At 42.4% G+C, this 12,899-nt stretch overlaps 1 protein-coding gene across 3 annotated transcripts in view; it reads left to right on the top strand.

Annotated features, from left to right (window-relative positions):
* The window catches only part of FBXL2 (F-box and leucine rich repeat protein 2), a 39,872-nt gene that overhangs the window by 14,607 nt on the left and 12,366 nt on the right, over window positions 1-12,899 (top strand). The window contains exons 3-5 of one of the 3 annotated variants that reach the window (XM_028518306.2): window positions 3,888-3,942; window positions 4,213-4,287; window positions 6,954-7,048. In XM_028518306.2, the coding sequence (XP_028374107.1) occupies window positions 3,888-3,942; window positions 4,213-4,287; window positions 6,954-7,048 (225 nt within the window). Of the gene's footprint in view, window positions 1-3,887; window positions 3,943-4,212; window positions 4,288-6,953; window positions 7,049-12,899 lie in introns of those variants that run through there. The other 2 variants (XM_036030551.1, XM_028518307.2) reach the window with 2 other exon arrangements.

Genomic DNA, 12,899 nt, shown 5'->3' with positions numbered 1-12,899 from the left:
GGAATACAGAAAAGGTTAAGAGACCCAGAAGATGCAATTAGATGATTCGACATGTGTGAAGAAAATTATAGACAAGGAGTAGAGCGAATATGTGGGGAGGGTAATATTTAATGCTAAGTGGCTGAACACTTTTTAGAATAGATTAAAGGAGTTTAATGAGGCCAGCATTACTCTAATACCAAACTAAATGAGAATGTTATTAAAAAAAAAGGTAAATTATAGGCCAGTATTGGTCATGATTGGCGTTCTCTGAGCCTTTGAGTCTATAGTTTGGTGTGCGGGGGCTGGGTGGAGGGGGGCAAGGGCAGGGAAAATGGAGACATCTGTGATAGTGTCAGCAATAAAAAATAAATCATAAAAAAAGAATACAGGGATATTAAATACTCCACAAAGCCAATGAAATGTGTAATTAGAAATTTTGGGTGGAAACTTCTCACCTGTTATTGTCTCAAATATTTCTTTTGGTATTGCCCCCAAATCTGGAATTAGTCCACTTATAATGCTTCTTCTCCCACTAGGTGCATGCTCTAGGAACCCATCTGTATCAGTGTACCAGCTGGGATTATGAGAGGTTGCATTCGGCTTTAGTTGATTTTTTTGAAGACTCGACACATTTGCCCATTTCATGATGCGTGACTTATGAGCTCACCTGCCCACACTGCGCTGAGTGTTCAACAGTTTTTGATCAAAAATGGCATGACCCCTGTGCCCCACCCTCCCCATTCACCTGATCTCCCCTCAAGTAACTTGCTTTTTGTTTCCCTGGATGAAAAAAGTCCTCAAAGGGAAACGTTTTGCTGATGGAAGAGGTGCAACAAAAAATGGCAGAAGCACTAAAAGGCATCAAAATCAATGAGCTGAAAAACTGTTTAGAGCAGTGGGAAAAAACGTCTCGGTAGGTGTATTGCATCAAATGGAGAGTAGTTTGAAGGTCACTGCAGTTTAAACATGTAAGAATAAATACCCAATTTTTTATTTGTAAATAAATTGTTTTGGGGAGAGTCCCCCCTTGTATGTTACACCCTTTATAGCTGCCCCCCCAAGCCATCTTTTGAGATAATACACGATTTTATTCCTTAGTTCTATTAATATGAATTGCCTCGACTGATTAAAACTGTTAAATCAGTGTTCGACTTAACCATGATACGTTAAGTCTTTCTACGCATCACTGGATCTGATCTCCTAGTACATTGTTTAGGGTTCCTGCCTCATGTTCACAAGGGGGACTGGTCTGTAGACCTCCCTTCTTGCAGTTATGGGTACGTTTCCGGATGGGAACACTTGATGTTGTAAAGATCTCAGTGCTCCTTCAAGTTCCTATAAATCAGTGAAGTCCCATGAAAAATTGCTTCAAGTTTTCTTGTGGAAATGGTTATGCTGATTCTAAACCATAAGTAGAAATTCAAAGAACCAAGAATGGCCAGCAATAACCAAGATGATCGTGATGAGTAAGAACAGAGCTGAAGGACTCAGTTGCCAGGCATCAGGGCTTGTTACAAAGCTTCATGATTAAAATGCTCTTCCTGGCACAGAGGTCGGCATACGGACCAAGGGAGCAGAATACAAGGTCCGCAAGCACATCTGCTCTGTACGCCCCTGTGTGTGTGTGTGTGTGTGTGTGTGTAACCAAGTTCCTTTGTAGTGCTTTCCTAATTAAAGCCGAAGTTGTCACCTTTGAGGCAGGAAGTCATTTCTAGGAGAAGATGCTCTGGAAGGGCTAGAATTCAGTGTTGCGCTGCTCTAACTCCGGCAGCTCTCTGTCTCTGCTGCCGGGGCCCCAGGCTGCGCCACTCAGGGCCTGTATTTTACCCATTGAAACATGACTCAGGGATGTGGCGTAGGCTGCAGGTTGGCATTTTGGGGTCCAAATTCAACCACTTGGAATCGTGGGGGCCTTGGGGAGAGGGGCAATGATGGAAATACTGAAGCCGATCTAGTCTTCATTCAATAACCGTGACATGGGGCGGCAAGCCTGAGATGAGGAAGGTGGACTTGTGTCCACCTGCCGGTTCCCCTGAGTGTCGGAATGTGCGAGCCCCTTGCTTCAGCCAGGGGGGTCCTAGCGTTTACAGGCAGGTGTCCGTGCGCACAGGCCGCTGCACCTGCTGCTCAGTCGAGGAAACAGCATCTCGTCCAGTTCCCAGGGGAAGCTGCGTTCAACTTTAAGGTGGTTTGCAGAGTGATCCTGCGCTTGGGCTCTTGAGCCAGACTACCTGGGTTCAAATCGTGGCTCCATTCTTCCTGTCTGTGTGGCCTCGGCAGGTCACTTAACCCCTCGGTGCTCGGTGTCCTTCCCTGTAAAATGGAGATCGCGTTGTTGTGACCATTAAATGACCAGCATAAACTGTGGCTAGTAAGTATATAGTCAATGTTAACTGTTGTTATTGTTGTGCTGCCATGAGGTGACAGAGTCTGTGGTTTCGAAGATAGTACATTCCCTAGGGATTTTCAAGGTATACTTAGCCAACCCCCTTTTCACCTTCGGCTTGTACTGTAGAGCCCAACCCCAGCACGAAATACGGTTCTGCTGTGGCCTGCTTGCTTCTCTGCCTGGTCCCTGGTCCTTTAGGGCACTGATGGCAAGCTGTGGCTCACTGTGGAACGGTCGTGTGGCACAGGACGTGGACATCGGAGGCAGGGGGGCTTGCGGGTGGGGCAAGGTGGGCTCCCACAGAGGCAATGTACGTGCACAGACACCCTGAACTATGTTTATGTGTGTATTTAAGTACAGATTTTCAGCCACTAGCATCTTCTTGCGTACAGAGTTCTATTGAGTCTTGTAAGGTCGGTGCAGCCATCGTGCGTCTGTCCTTTGCTTTTTACTAGAACATGATTGGAGCCTCATTGAGAATGGTGTTTATGCTAACGCCAGCCTTGTGCTGCTGCTTGTGAGTGCACTCCCATAGGGTCCAGCTCTCTGCTGTTTTATTACTGTTCTTCCCCACGTCTGTGGATTTTCAGCTCACCGCTGATTGTTATCTTTGAAGAACTTACAGGTGGCTGTTTGCCTTCTCCCCCTCCTCCCCTTCCCACACACAGAGCAGACTCTCATATTTACCTTCCGGGACTGTAAGAATTAAGATCCTATTATTATCCCTGATCTCATCCCGTCCACCTGTCTTCTCACAGCAAAGATGTTGTTTGTCTTCAGCTGTGACTGTGCAGGACTGAGGCACACGCAGCTGCTATCTGTCACTTCGCTGTCATCAGCAACTCATCTCCACTGCCACAGTGTCAGGCCTGGCTCAGACCCTGGCCGTGGCAGCTCCTGCTTCCTCTAGGGGCATTACCGATGCCAACTAAGGTTTTTGTTTGCTTCTCTCTGCTGCTCTTTTTCCTCATCTCTCCCGTCTTCTGTGGCTTCTTGGCTTTTGCTCACAAAAAACTGGTCACTTACAGACTTCGAGCTCCATCTTTCTGCCCAAACGGGTTTTGTCATCGAGTTTTCCTTGGCCACGTTGTCTGAGGCTCAGGCACCTGAGCCTGGTTAGAGCGTCTACCACCCAGAGAGGGGTTTGTGCTGAGTGTTCGGGGCACCAGACTCGACAGATTGAGCTCTCACTGGGTGCAGTTCCTGGGACATCCGTGTTGGTCTCTGAGTGGAACACGTTTGGCTTGTCTCATGTCCATGCCTAGAACAAAGGAAATAAAAGTTTAATAAGTTCTGTTTTAAGGAGATTTATGTAGTGTGTCTAAAACAGCTTGGGAACGTGCAAACATTTAAAATTTCACAGTAGTATGTGAGATTGCAGCGTACTTGTGTATTGCAAATTGAAAAAAACTTACGATATATCCAGATGGAGCATTAGACTATATCTTTCAAGTTATAAATATCCTGAAATGTTAACCCCATCTCATTTTTTGTTTTTTTCCCCCTTTCTTCCTAGAATATTTTCCTTCTTGGATATAGTAACTTTGTGCCGATGCGCACAGATTTCCAAGGTAGGGTATTAACCAGATTTTTAATCAGTAAATATCAAGTTTTGTTAGAATGAGGATGGATTTTAGTTCAAGTAAACAGTTAAAAATGAAAATGTCATCTTTTACATTTAATATAACCCAGTGTCGTTATAATTCCATATTTGATGATCAACTTAATGTGCATCAAGAATAAAAGTTTGACAATACAAAGGTTGAATCAGACTTTCTGTAATGGTCTCAATCAATGTCTCTCTTTCACCCCAATCCCTGCCCCTTACTCCCACCTCCCAGGCTTGGAACATCTTAGCCCTGGATGGAAGCAACTGGCAGAGAATAGACCTTTTTAACTTTCAGACAGATGTAGAGGTGAGTTAACCTTGTTCTAGACAAAAGACTTTTTAAAAGATCAGGACGCTGCTCAGTCCTTCCTGCCTTTTTATTTTGTTGCATTAAGAATTAATAGGAAGGCAGCCAGGTGGAACGGAGCGGGAGAAAGCCTGGAAGGTATTCTCACACATCAAGACCAAAATTCTGCTTGTGTTCTCCTTTGCTCTGTGTCTGTCATAGGTTACTTGTCCCTAACAACAAATTCTCTGAAAATAGAAAAAGAGATTGATCCCATTGACAACAGCATCAAAAACAATGAAATGCTTAGGAATAAACTTAACTAAGGAAGTACAAGATCTCTATTCTAAAAACTGCAAGACGTTAGTGAAAACAAATCAAAGAATACACAAATAAACGGGAGGGCATCCCATGCTCATGGATCAGAGAAACTGGCAAAATGGCAAATCTGCCGAGAGCCATCCACAGATTGGTGAGAGTCGACCTGAGTAGGGCCTTTTTAAAGTGGAGCCGAAGCAGCACGGGAAATGCAGTCAGTAGCATTGCAACAGCTATGTATGAGGTCCGGTGGGAACCGGATATATCAGGGGGATCACTTCGTAAAGTAAACGATTGTCTAACCATTGTGCTGTGCACCTGAAATTAATGCAGAATAACCTGGAATATAAACAGCTATTTAACAAAAAGAGTTTAAAAAAATAAATGAAATAAAACTAAAAAAAATAGGTTACTTGTCCGCCTTGTTCATATTTGTAATCTGAGTTTCACCCCTCAGCATTTCAAAGCTTCGCACCTGCCTCACCAACACCTGCTTTGGTGCTTTCATAGCAGCAGGCTACTGACAGAGGTTTTTTGATCGGAAAGGGCCGGTGAGGATTCTGATTCACCATCAAGAATGGAGATGTGACAGGAGCCGGCGCCCAGGAGTGGGGCCTGAGGTGTCACCAGGATGTCGCCCCAGCTCGGCCACCTCAGCCATTTAATTTCTCAGCGCCTCTGTTTTATTTTCTGTAAAATAACCTTTAAGGCCTTTTATAGTTCCAGGATTCTGATGCATTTATCTGGAAATATGTGTATCTCCATTTAAGAGGGGTAAACCACCAAATGAGAAAAGTTTATTTAAAAAAAAACTTGAATATTAAAGTCCAATTTCTAATCTGCCCCCAAAGAGGGGATTCACAAAGAACATTGCCCGTAATAATTGTCTGTAATAACTGAGTGCTGTTTTAAGGACCTGGAGATCCTGAAGTTAGTTACCTACCCAGTGTTAGGAAAATCTCATTCTGGTTTAGCCAACTACAGTTACAGCAGTGGGATTGCATTTTAATTCATTTACACACATAGCTTGTTCATCCAGTGTTTTTACCAGATTGTAAGTTTTGTGTCTTTTTTCAATGGACAAGGAAGTGATTGTGTGTAAAACTGAAATGGGCCCAAACAGTTTCCTGTGAGCTACTTACTTAACCGGGTGTTCCCTAGAAGAGCTGATTGCCGGCTGGGAAGGCCCTCCGCCCCCTTGTCTGGGTTCCTTGCTGCGGCAGAGCCTCTGGTCCCACCTCCAACCGGTGGGCAGAGCGCCTCCAGCAAGTGGGGCTGACAGCGGGGTATCCCACAGTCGGTTCCTCTCAGGGCGCTGAGCTTGGAGGGGGGTTCGGACTTCAGGGCGTCACACCGCCTTGGAAAGATACGTTCCAGTCCCTGGCTTGGACTGTGGCCCCTGAGTTAGGAGTTCTCCGGTGCTCTTTCCAGATTTAGTGGCAGCAATGGTACCAGTGTCCCACCCGGTATACTGACGGGAGCAATTCCTCCTCCAAGTGCTGATCTCCAGATCTTTCGTCACCGTGTTTACTTGGTGAAATTGAGGAGAACATCCGAGTCCCCAAATGGCAGTGTTTTCTGTTGGCCGGTGGACAGTCATTGTTTTAAAAAAGTTTTGCAAGATTGTTTTCTCTTTTTCTGTGGTTCTTATTGTCTCCTCAGATTTCTTTGATGCCTTTTCCAAACTATACAACTTTTTGGAACGCATTTTAAGAACTTTTAAGTTCAGATATCAAAAATACACGTTCCAGACCTGCTCTTCCTTCCCTTTAAGGGGAAGTGGTGGCCAGGACGCTGTAGTGGATGTTAGATGAGCCGTAATAGATACAAGACTGTGTTAAAATCGAGTCCGAAAGAGTGAAAGGGCTTCATCCATGTCCGGTCGCCCTTTTCCTCCTCCATGCTCAGCCAGCCACACGTCCTCCTTCAGGACAAGTGCACTGAAACAGGCGATTGCCAGGGAGGGTGAGGAGAAACCTTTATGATGCATTTCCAGACTTTTAGAGTGATAATGTTTAGTTGCAATAGAATTTCTTTCCTGAAGCAACCTTTTAGATCTCTGCCCAGCAGCCCAGGGTTTTGTCATTGGTGACCTCAAAAAGCCTTGTAATTGGTGGAGGGGCTATGAGCCCCGGCCACCCAGGGAGGCCTGCCTTCAGAGTTACGGCTTTCAAAACGTAATGCACTTAAAGAAAATAATGCATTAACTGTAAACACTCTTCAATGTGTGCAGCCCCTTGGTGCTTCAGGGACAGAAGGGGGGTATTGGAGGAACGTTCCAAAATCTCTTCTCTTACACCTGGAAAAATATCCCATCCTGTTAGATAAGCATCATGAAAAACATTTCCTTCCCACTCTCTCGATTCCAGGGTCGAGTGGTGGAGAACATCTCGAAGCGATGTGGTGGGTTCCTGCGCAAGCTCAGCCTGCGGGGCTGCATTGGAGTCGGGGATTCCTCCTTGAAGTAAGTCGGGCCTCAGCGCCTCATGCAGGCCGTGGCTGCCATGTTCACCAGCAAAACCGAACCAAGCACGTTATGTGCTTTTCTTCTGTGAAATTCTTTCTGTGGAGATGGGCATGGAGAGAACCTTGAGGGAACCTTGACTTTGGAGTCTGCAGGCCTGGATTAGAAACTGCACGCCATTGCTGTCTGGGACGTGACCTTGGGAGGAATTACTTCCCCTCCCTGAGTGACAGTCCCTCTTCTGCAAGGTGAAGGCCGTTACAGTACCTGTGCAGGAATGTCAAGGGTGTCACGTGACACAGCATGTATGAAGTGCCTGGCACATGTAACATCGTAATATTAGTGCGCCTGTCCTCTGTTCCCTTCTTCACGTTCCCACCTTCCTACTTCCTTCTCGTAACAGTGGCTGCGTGCTTAGAGACATTCTACCAATTAACAAAATAATTTTTTCAAAAATGTCCTTAGCATAACCTGGAATTTTGTTTACCCATAACGAGATGTTATTTTCATGTTCATTTTATTATAGTTAGCATTATATCCTACCCAACTAAATATATATACATGCCCATCTCTTAGTGGATAGCCGTTATTTACTGGAAATGTTATCAACCCAGGGTTCATGTGTTTTGAGCTTTTCTGGAGACAAGACACAATTAAAACTTTTATGCCCTTATCCTTGTGGCTTCTGGAATAGTTAGACGTTGGCTGATTTGGACACACGCTGCCCCCTAGTCCTTGTCCTCGGCAGACTAAACATCACTGCAGCGCACACCAGTTGCAGACCGCCAGGCAGAGCGTGCAGTGTGTAGCTGCTGCGGACGGTAGAACTTGTCATTGCAACAGCTGCTACACCGTTGCTAAGAAAATTGATACATAACATCTTTTAAGGATCAAAACACTCTCTTTAAATGTTATGGAACAAAGTGATTTTTAAAAAAAAATCAAATTGACATCATCAGACCAAATGTTTTGCTACTTCTAAAGCTTTGTAAACCTGTAGAATAGATTGAGTCTTTTTTGGCAGAAAGCTTAAATGAACCAAATAGGGCCAAAGATAATTTACAATGGAGATCCTAAGTCTAATAGGGGTTTCATTTATTCTAGTAGGAACTAAAATAAATGTAGTGGAAAGTAACATCAATGTGATTTGGATTGTTAATGAGGGATATCAAAGAAAGATATTCTTGTCAATTGGAATAAAACTGTTTATACTGGCAAAACTATCCTACAAGACTAAAAATGTTCATTGGCTTACCCTAAGTTTTAGAGCATAAGCCTAAATTAACATCTATATAAATTTTTGATATGAGACCAGAATACTGTGAGAAATAATAAGCAGAATTATGACTCAGAATTTTGTTATGCTTCCAGTTTTTTATTATAATCACCTAGAATTAGCCTTGACCTCTGCCCCTGTATACATACTGTTTTGGTGGGAGGGGGGTTCATTTATAAATGTTTACTGAGTGTACACTATACCAAGTACTGATATAGGCAAAGGAGACACAGTAGTAATCAAAAGAGATTAAAATCCCAATGGTAATGGAATCTCGTGTGTATGTTCTCTGTGACTCCTGCTCCGTTATTGTATGTTACGTCCTATGGATTTTTAACAGCTTTTTTGGGATATAGCTGAGATACAATAAACTGTGCATATTTGAAGTGTACAGTTTGATGAATTTCAACATACACATATACACCTATGAAACCAACACTGTAGTCAAGGTAACGAACGTGGGTCCCACTAGTTTCCCCACCTGCCTTTGTGAGTTCTCCCTTCTTCCCGCCCTGTCTTTGCCCCATCTCTAGGCATCCGCTCCTCTGCTCGCTGTCACTCTAGGCTAGTTTGCATTTTCTAAAATGTTATATGTAACTATTCAGTATGTATTCTTTTTTGCCCGATCACTTTCACTCGACGTAATCGTTTTGAGTGTCTCACTAATTCATTCCTTTTTATTGCTGAGTATGGGTATACTACAGTTTATTTATTCATCCATCTGTTTATGGACACTTAGAGTCTTTCCAGTTTTCAGTCACTACTTACAAAGCTGCAAGGAGCATCTGTGTACAAGACTCTGAATGTCATATGTTTCCATTTCTCTTGGGGAAATAACCAGGGATGGAATGGCTAGATCACTTGGAAGTTACGTGTGTAATTTTTAAGAAACTTCCAAACTATTTTCCATGATTGTTTTGAACATTTTACACCCCCTCCAGAAGTGGGCAGTGCCGCCGGCTCCTCCACACGCGTGCCAGCCAGCACTGCTGGGGTGGTCCTCTCCTGTTGGCTGTTCTGAGAGATGTGCGGTGGTGTCTCATTGTGGTGTTAACTTTGACTTCTCTAATAACGAATGCTATTGAGCATTTTTATGCATTTGCTATCTGTACATTTTCTTTGCTGAAATCTGTTCCAATGTTCTGCTGTTTTTTTCATTGTTGACTTACACTGAATTTGAAGAGTTCTGAATATGTTCTGGGTACAAGTCCTTTGTCAGATACGTGTTTTGCAAATATTCCCCCTTAGTCTGTGGCTTATCTTTTCCATTCTCTTAACTGTCTTTGGAAGAGAAGTTTTTAATCTTGATGAAGTTCCGTTTATTAATTCCTTTCTTTTACGAATCAGTGCATTTCGTGGTATATATGAGATCTTTGTCTAACCCAAGGCCATAAAGATTTTCTCCTGTGTTTCTAGAAGTTTTGTAGTTTAAGCCTATGACGTATATTGAATTGGTTTTTGTAGATGGTGTGAGACACAGATTGAAATTCACTTTTTTTTTTTTGCCTCTGGTGTCCAGTTCTCACACCGTATGTTGAAATGACCATTCCCCCCCCTCCCCAACTGAATTGCTTTTTGTACCTTTGTCAAAACTCAGTTGTCCAAATACTAGTGGGACTCTCAGTGTACTGTTTGTATTTTTCATTGATCCATTTGTCTATCTTCACACCAAACCACACTGTCTTGAAACTGTAGCTTTATAGTAAGTCTTGAAATCAGGGAATATTAATCTTCCAACTTGGTTCTTTTTCAAAGTTGTTTTAGCTCTCCTAGATCCATTCCATTTCTATATAAATTATGTAATTGCTTTGTCAATTTCTACAAGAAATCTTGTCGGAATCTTGATCAGGATGGTGCTGAATTCAGAGAGCAGTCGGGGGAGACTCGACACCGAAACCACCTGCGCGCCCCTTCCGCGACCGTGGCGTATCCCTCCGCACCCGGCGGTGCATTCACATTTCTCTTAGCACGCTCCGTAATTTTCAGTGGACAGGTGGTGCACATCTGTCATCATATTTATCCCTAAGTTTTATGCAACGTTACTGTAAATATTACTGCTTTTAACCTCAATTTGAATTGCTTATTGTTAGTAAATAAAAATACTGTTAGTTTTTATATAGTGATCTTTTATCCTGCAACTTTAATATACTCTTTAGTTTTAGTAGTTTTTTTGTTGATGGCTTTGGATTTTCTGTGTAGACAACTGTGTTACCCATAAATGAAGAAAGTTTTTCTTCTTTGTTTCTAATCAGTGCTTTTTCTTTTTTTTTTTAAACATTTAAAATTTTTTTTTAATTTTATTTATTTATTTTTAGAGAGGGAAGTGAGGGAGAGAGAGAGAGAGAGAGAGAGAGAGAAACATCAATGTGCGGTTGCTGGGGGTCATGGCCTGCAACCCTGGCATGTGCCCTGGCTGGGAATTGAACCTGCAACACTTTGGTTCGCAGCCTGCGCTCAATCCACTGAGCTATGCCAGCCAGGGCTATTTCCTTAATATATATACAACTCTTCAGGTTTTCTGTTTTTTCTTGAGTAAGCTTTGGTGTAGTTTTGTCTTTTAAAGATTTTGTCCATTTCATCTGACTTCTTGAATTTATTGGCATAAAGTTGTTTATAATAATACCCTCTTATTTTAATCGGTATCTGCAGTGGTGTCACCTCTCTTTATTCCTGATATGGTTTTATTTTTACCATATGAAAGTAGTTGTCATTTTTAATAAAAATTACAATGATTCTACATTGCATATTGATATTTATATAGTTGAATTTTTTACTAGCATTAATAATGCATTTTAAAAGAGCAAAGATGAGTAAATTCCTCTAAGATTATTAATTTTATCTTTTTTTTTTTTTTTCCCCTGGTCTCTCTGGCTAGAGACTTACTAGTTTTATTGATATTTATAAAGAATTAGCAGCCCTGGCTGGCGTAGCTCAGTGGATGGAGCGCGGGCTGGGAACCAAAGTGTCCCAGGTTCGATTCCCAGCCAGGGTACATTCCTGGGTTGCAGGCCATAACCTCCAGCAACCGCACATTGATCTCTCTCTCTCTCTCTCTCTCTCTCCCTCCCTTCCCTCTCTAAAAATAAATAAATAAAATATTAAAAAAAAAAAGAAATGCTTTAAAAAAAAAAAAGAATTAGCTTTGGGTTTCACTGGTATTTTATTTTATTATTATTATTTTTTATTTTTTTACTTCATTGATTTCCATTCTGATCTTTATTATGTACTTTCTTTTGTTTACTTCAGGTTTCATGTGGTCATCTTTTTCTGGTTTCTTAAGGTGGAAGCTAAAGTCATTAGTTTGAGAATTTTTGTTTCTTTACTAATGTAGAAGATTAGTGCTATAAATTTCACTGGAAGTGCTGATGTAGTAGCATATCAGAAATTCTAATGCTGTTCACGTTTTTTAGTCCAAAATGCATTCTCTTTGCCTTTCGATTTCTTCATTGACCCATGGCTTATTTAGAAATGTATTACTTAGTTTCCAAATATTTGAACATTTTCCAGATTTTTACATTATTGATTACTATTTAATTATGATCCGAGACTATACTTTATCTGATGTGAATTCTTTTACTTTTGTGTCCATGTTTCCTTTTGGATGTTTCTGTTGCTGTTCTTCGAGTTCACCAGTTGTCTCTCGCCCAGAGCCTAAGCTGCTCACCCCATGCAGTCAGTTCTTCTCTCAGCCACTGTGCTTTCCATACCTAAATTTTTTTAAAGAATTTATTTATTTATTTTTAGAGAGAGGGGAAAGGAGGGAGAAAGAGAGGAAAAGAAACATCAATGTGTGGTTTCCTCTTGCACGCTCCCTACTAGGGACCTGGCCTGCAACCCAGGCATGTGCCCTGACTGGGAATCGAACCAGGGGCCCTTTGGTTCCCAGGCCCACGCTCAATCCACTGAGCCACACCAGCCAGGGCATTCATACCTAAATGTTTTAAGTTGGGGCTTTAAAAAATATCTTTCATGTCTCTACATAACATGTTTTTAAACATAACATGCTTAATCTTTGGCTTCGTAGAACTCTAGTCCACAGAGCACATTTGTAGTAACTTTTACTGCCTTTGTCTGCTGTTTCTGGTGTCTGTGTCAGTTGGAGATCAGCCTTGACAGACTGAATTTTCTCCTCATTATGGAGATGACATATTTTCCATCTTTGAGTGCAGGGTAGTTTTTTGTTCAATGCCAGGCGTTGTAAATTTTACTCTGGGTGCAGATATTTTTGTATTTCTGAAAATATTCTTGAGTTTTGTTCTGAGTTACTTGGACCTTGTTCCTTTCAGATTTTGTTTTTAAAATTTGTTAGTTTGGACCAGCGTAGCATTTGGCCAAGGGCTAATTGTACCCCACTCCTGAAGTACAGCCCCCCGAAGGGTGACATCCCACACTCGTGGGGGCGGGGATAGGCCTCATTCCTGGTTCCGGGGCAGCCCTGGCTGCTGTTCCCTCCAGTGCTTGTTCCGAGGGGGTCCCTCTGCAGAGCTCCGAAGTGCTTTCCTTATAAAGTTCGTTCTTTCCTGATAACTCTAACTGCCTCGGTCAGAGGCTTTGGCTCCACATCCTCATCTCAGG

The sequence above is a fragment of the Phyllostomus discolor genome, chromosome 7 (assembly GCF_004126475.2).
Source record: "Phyllostomus discolor isolate MPI-MPIP mPhyDis1 chromosome 7, mPhyDis1.pri.v3, whole genome shotgun sequence".
In the NCBI taxonomy this organism is placed as follows: Eukaryota; Metazoa; Chordata; class Mammalia; order Chiroptera; family Phyllostomidae; genus Phyllostomus; species Phyllostomus discolor.
Note: the sequence above shows the minus strand (reverse complement) of the source record. Positions and strands in the feature narration are given on the sequence as shown.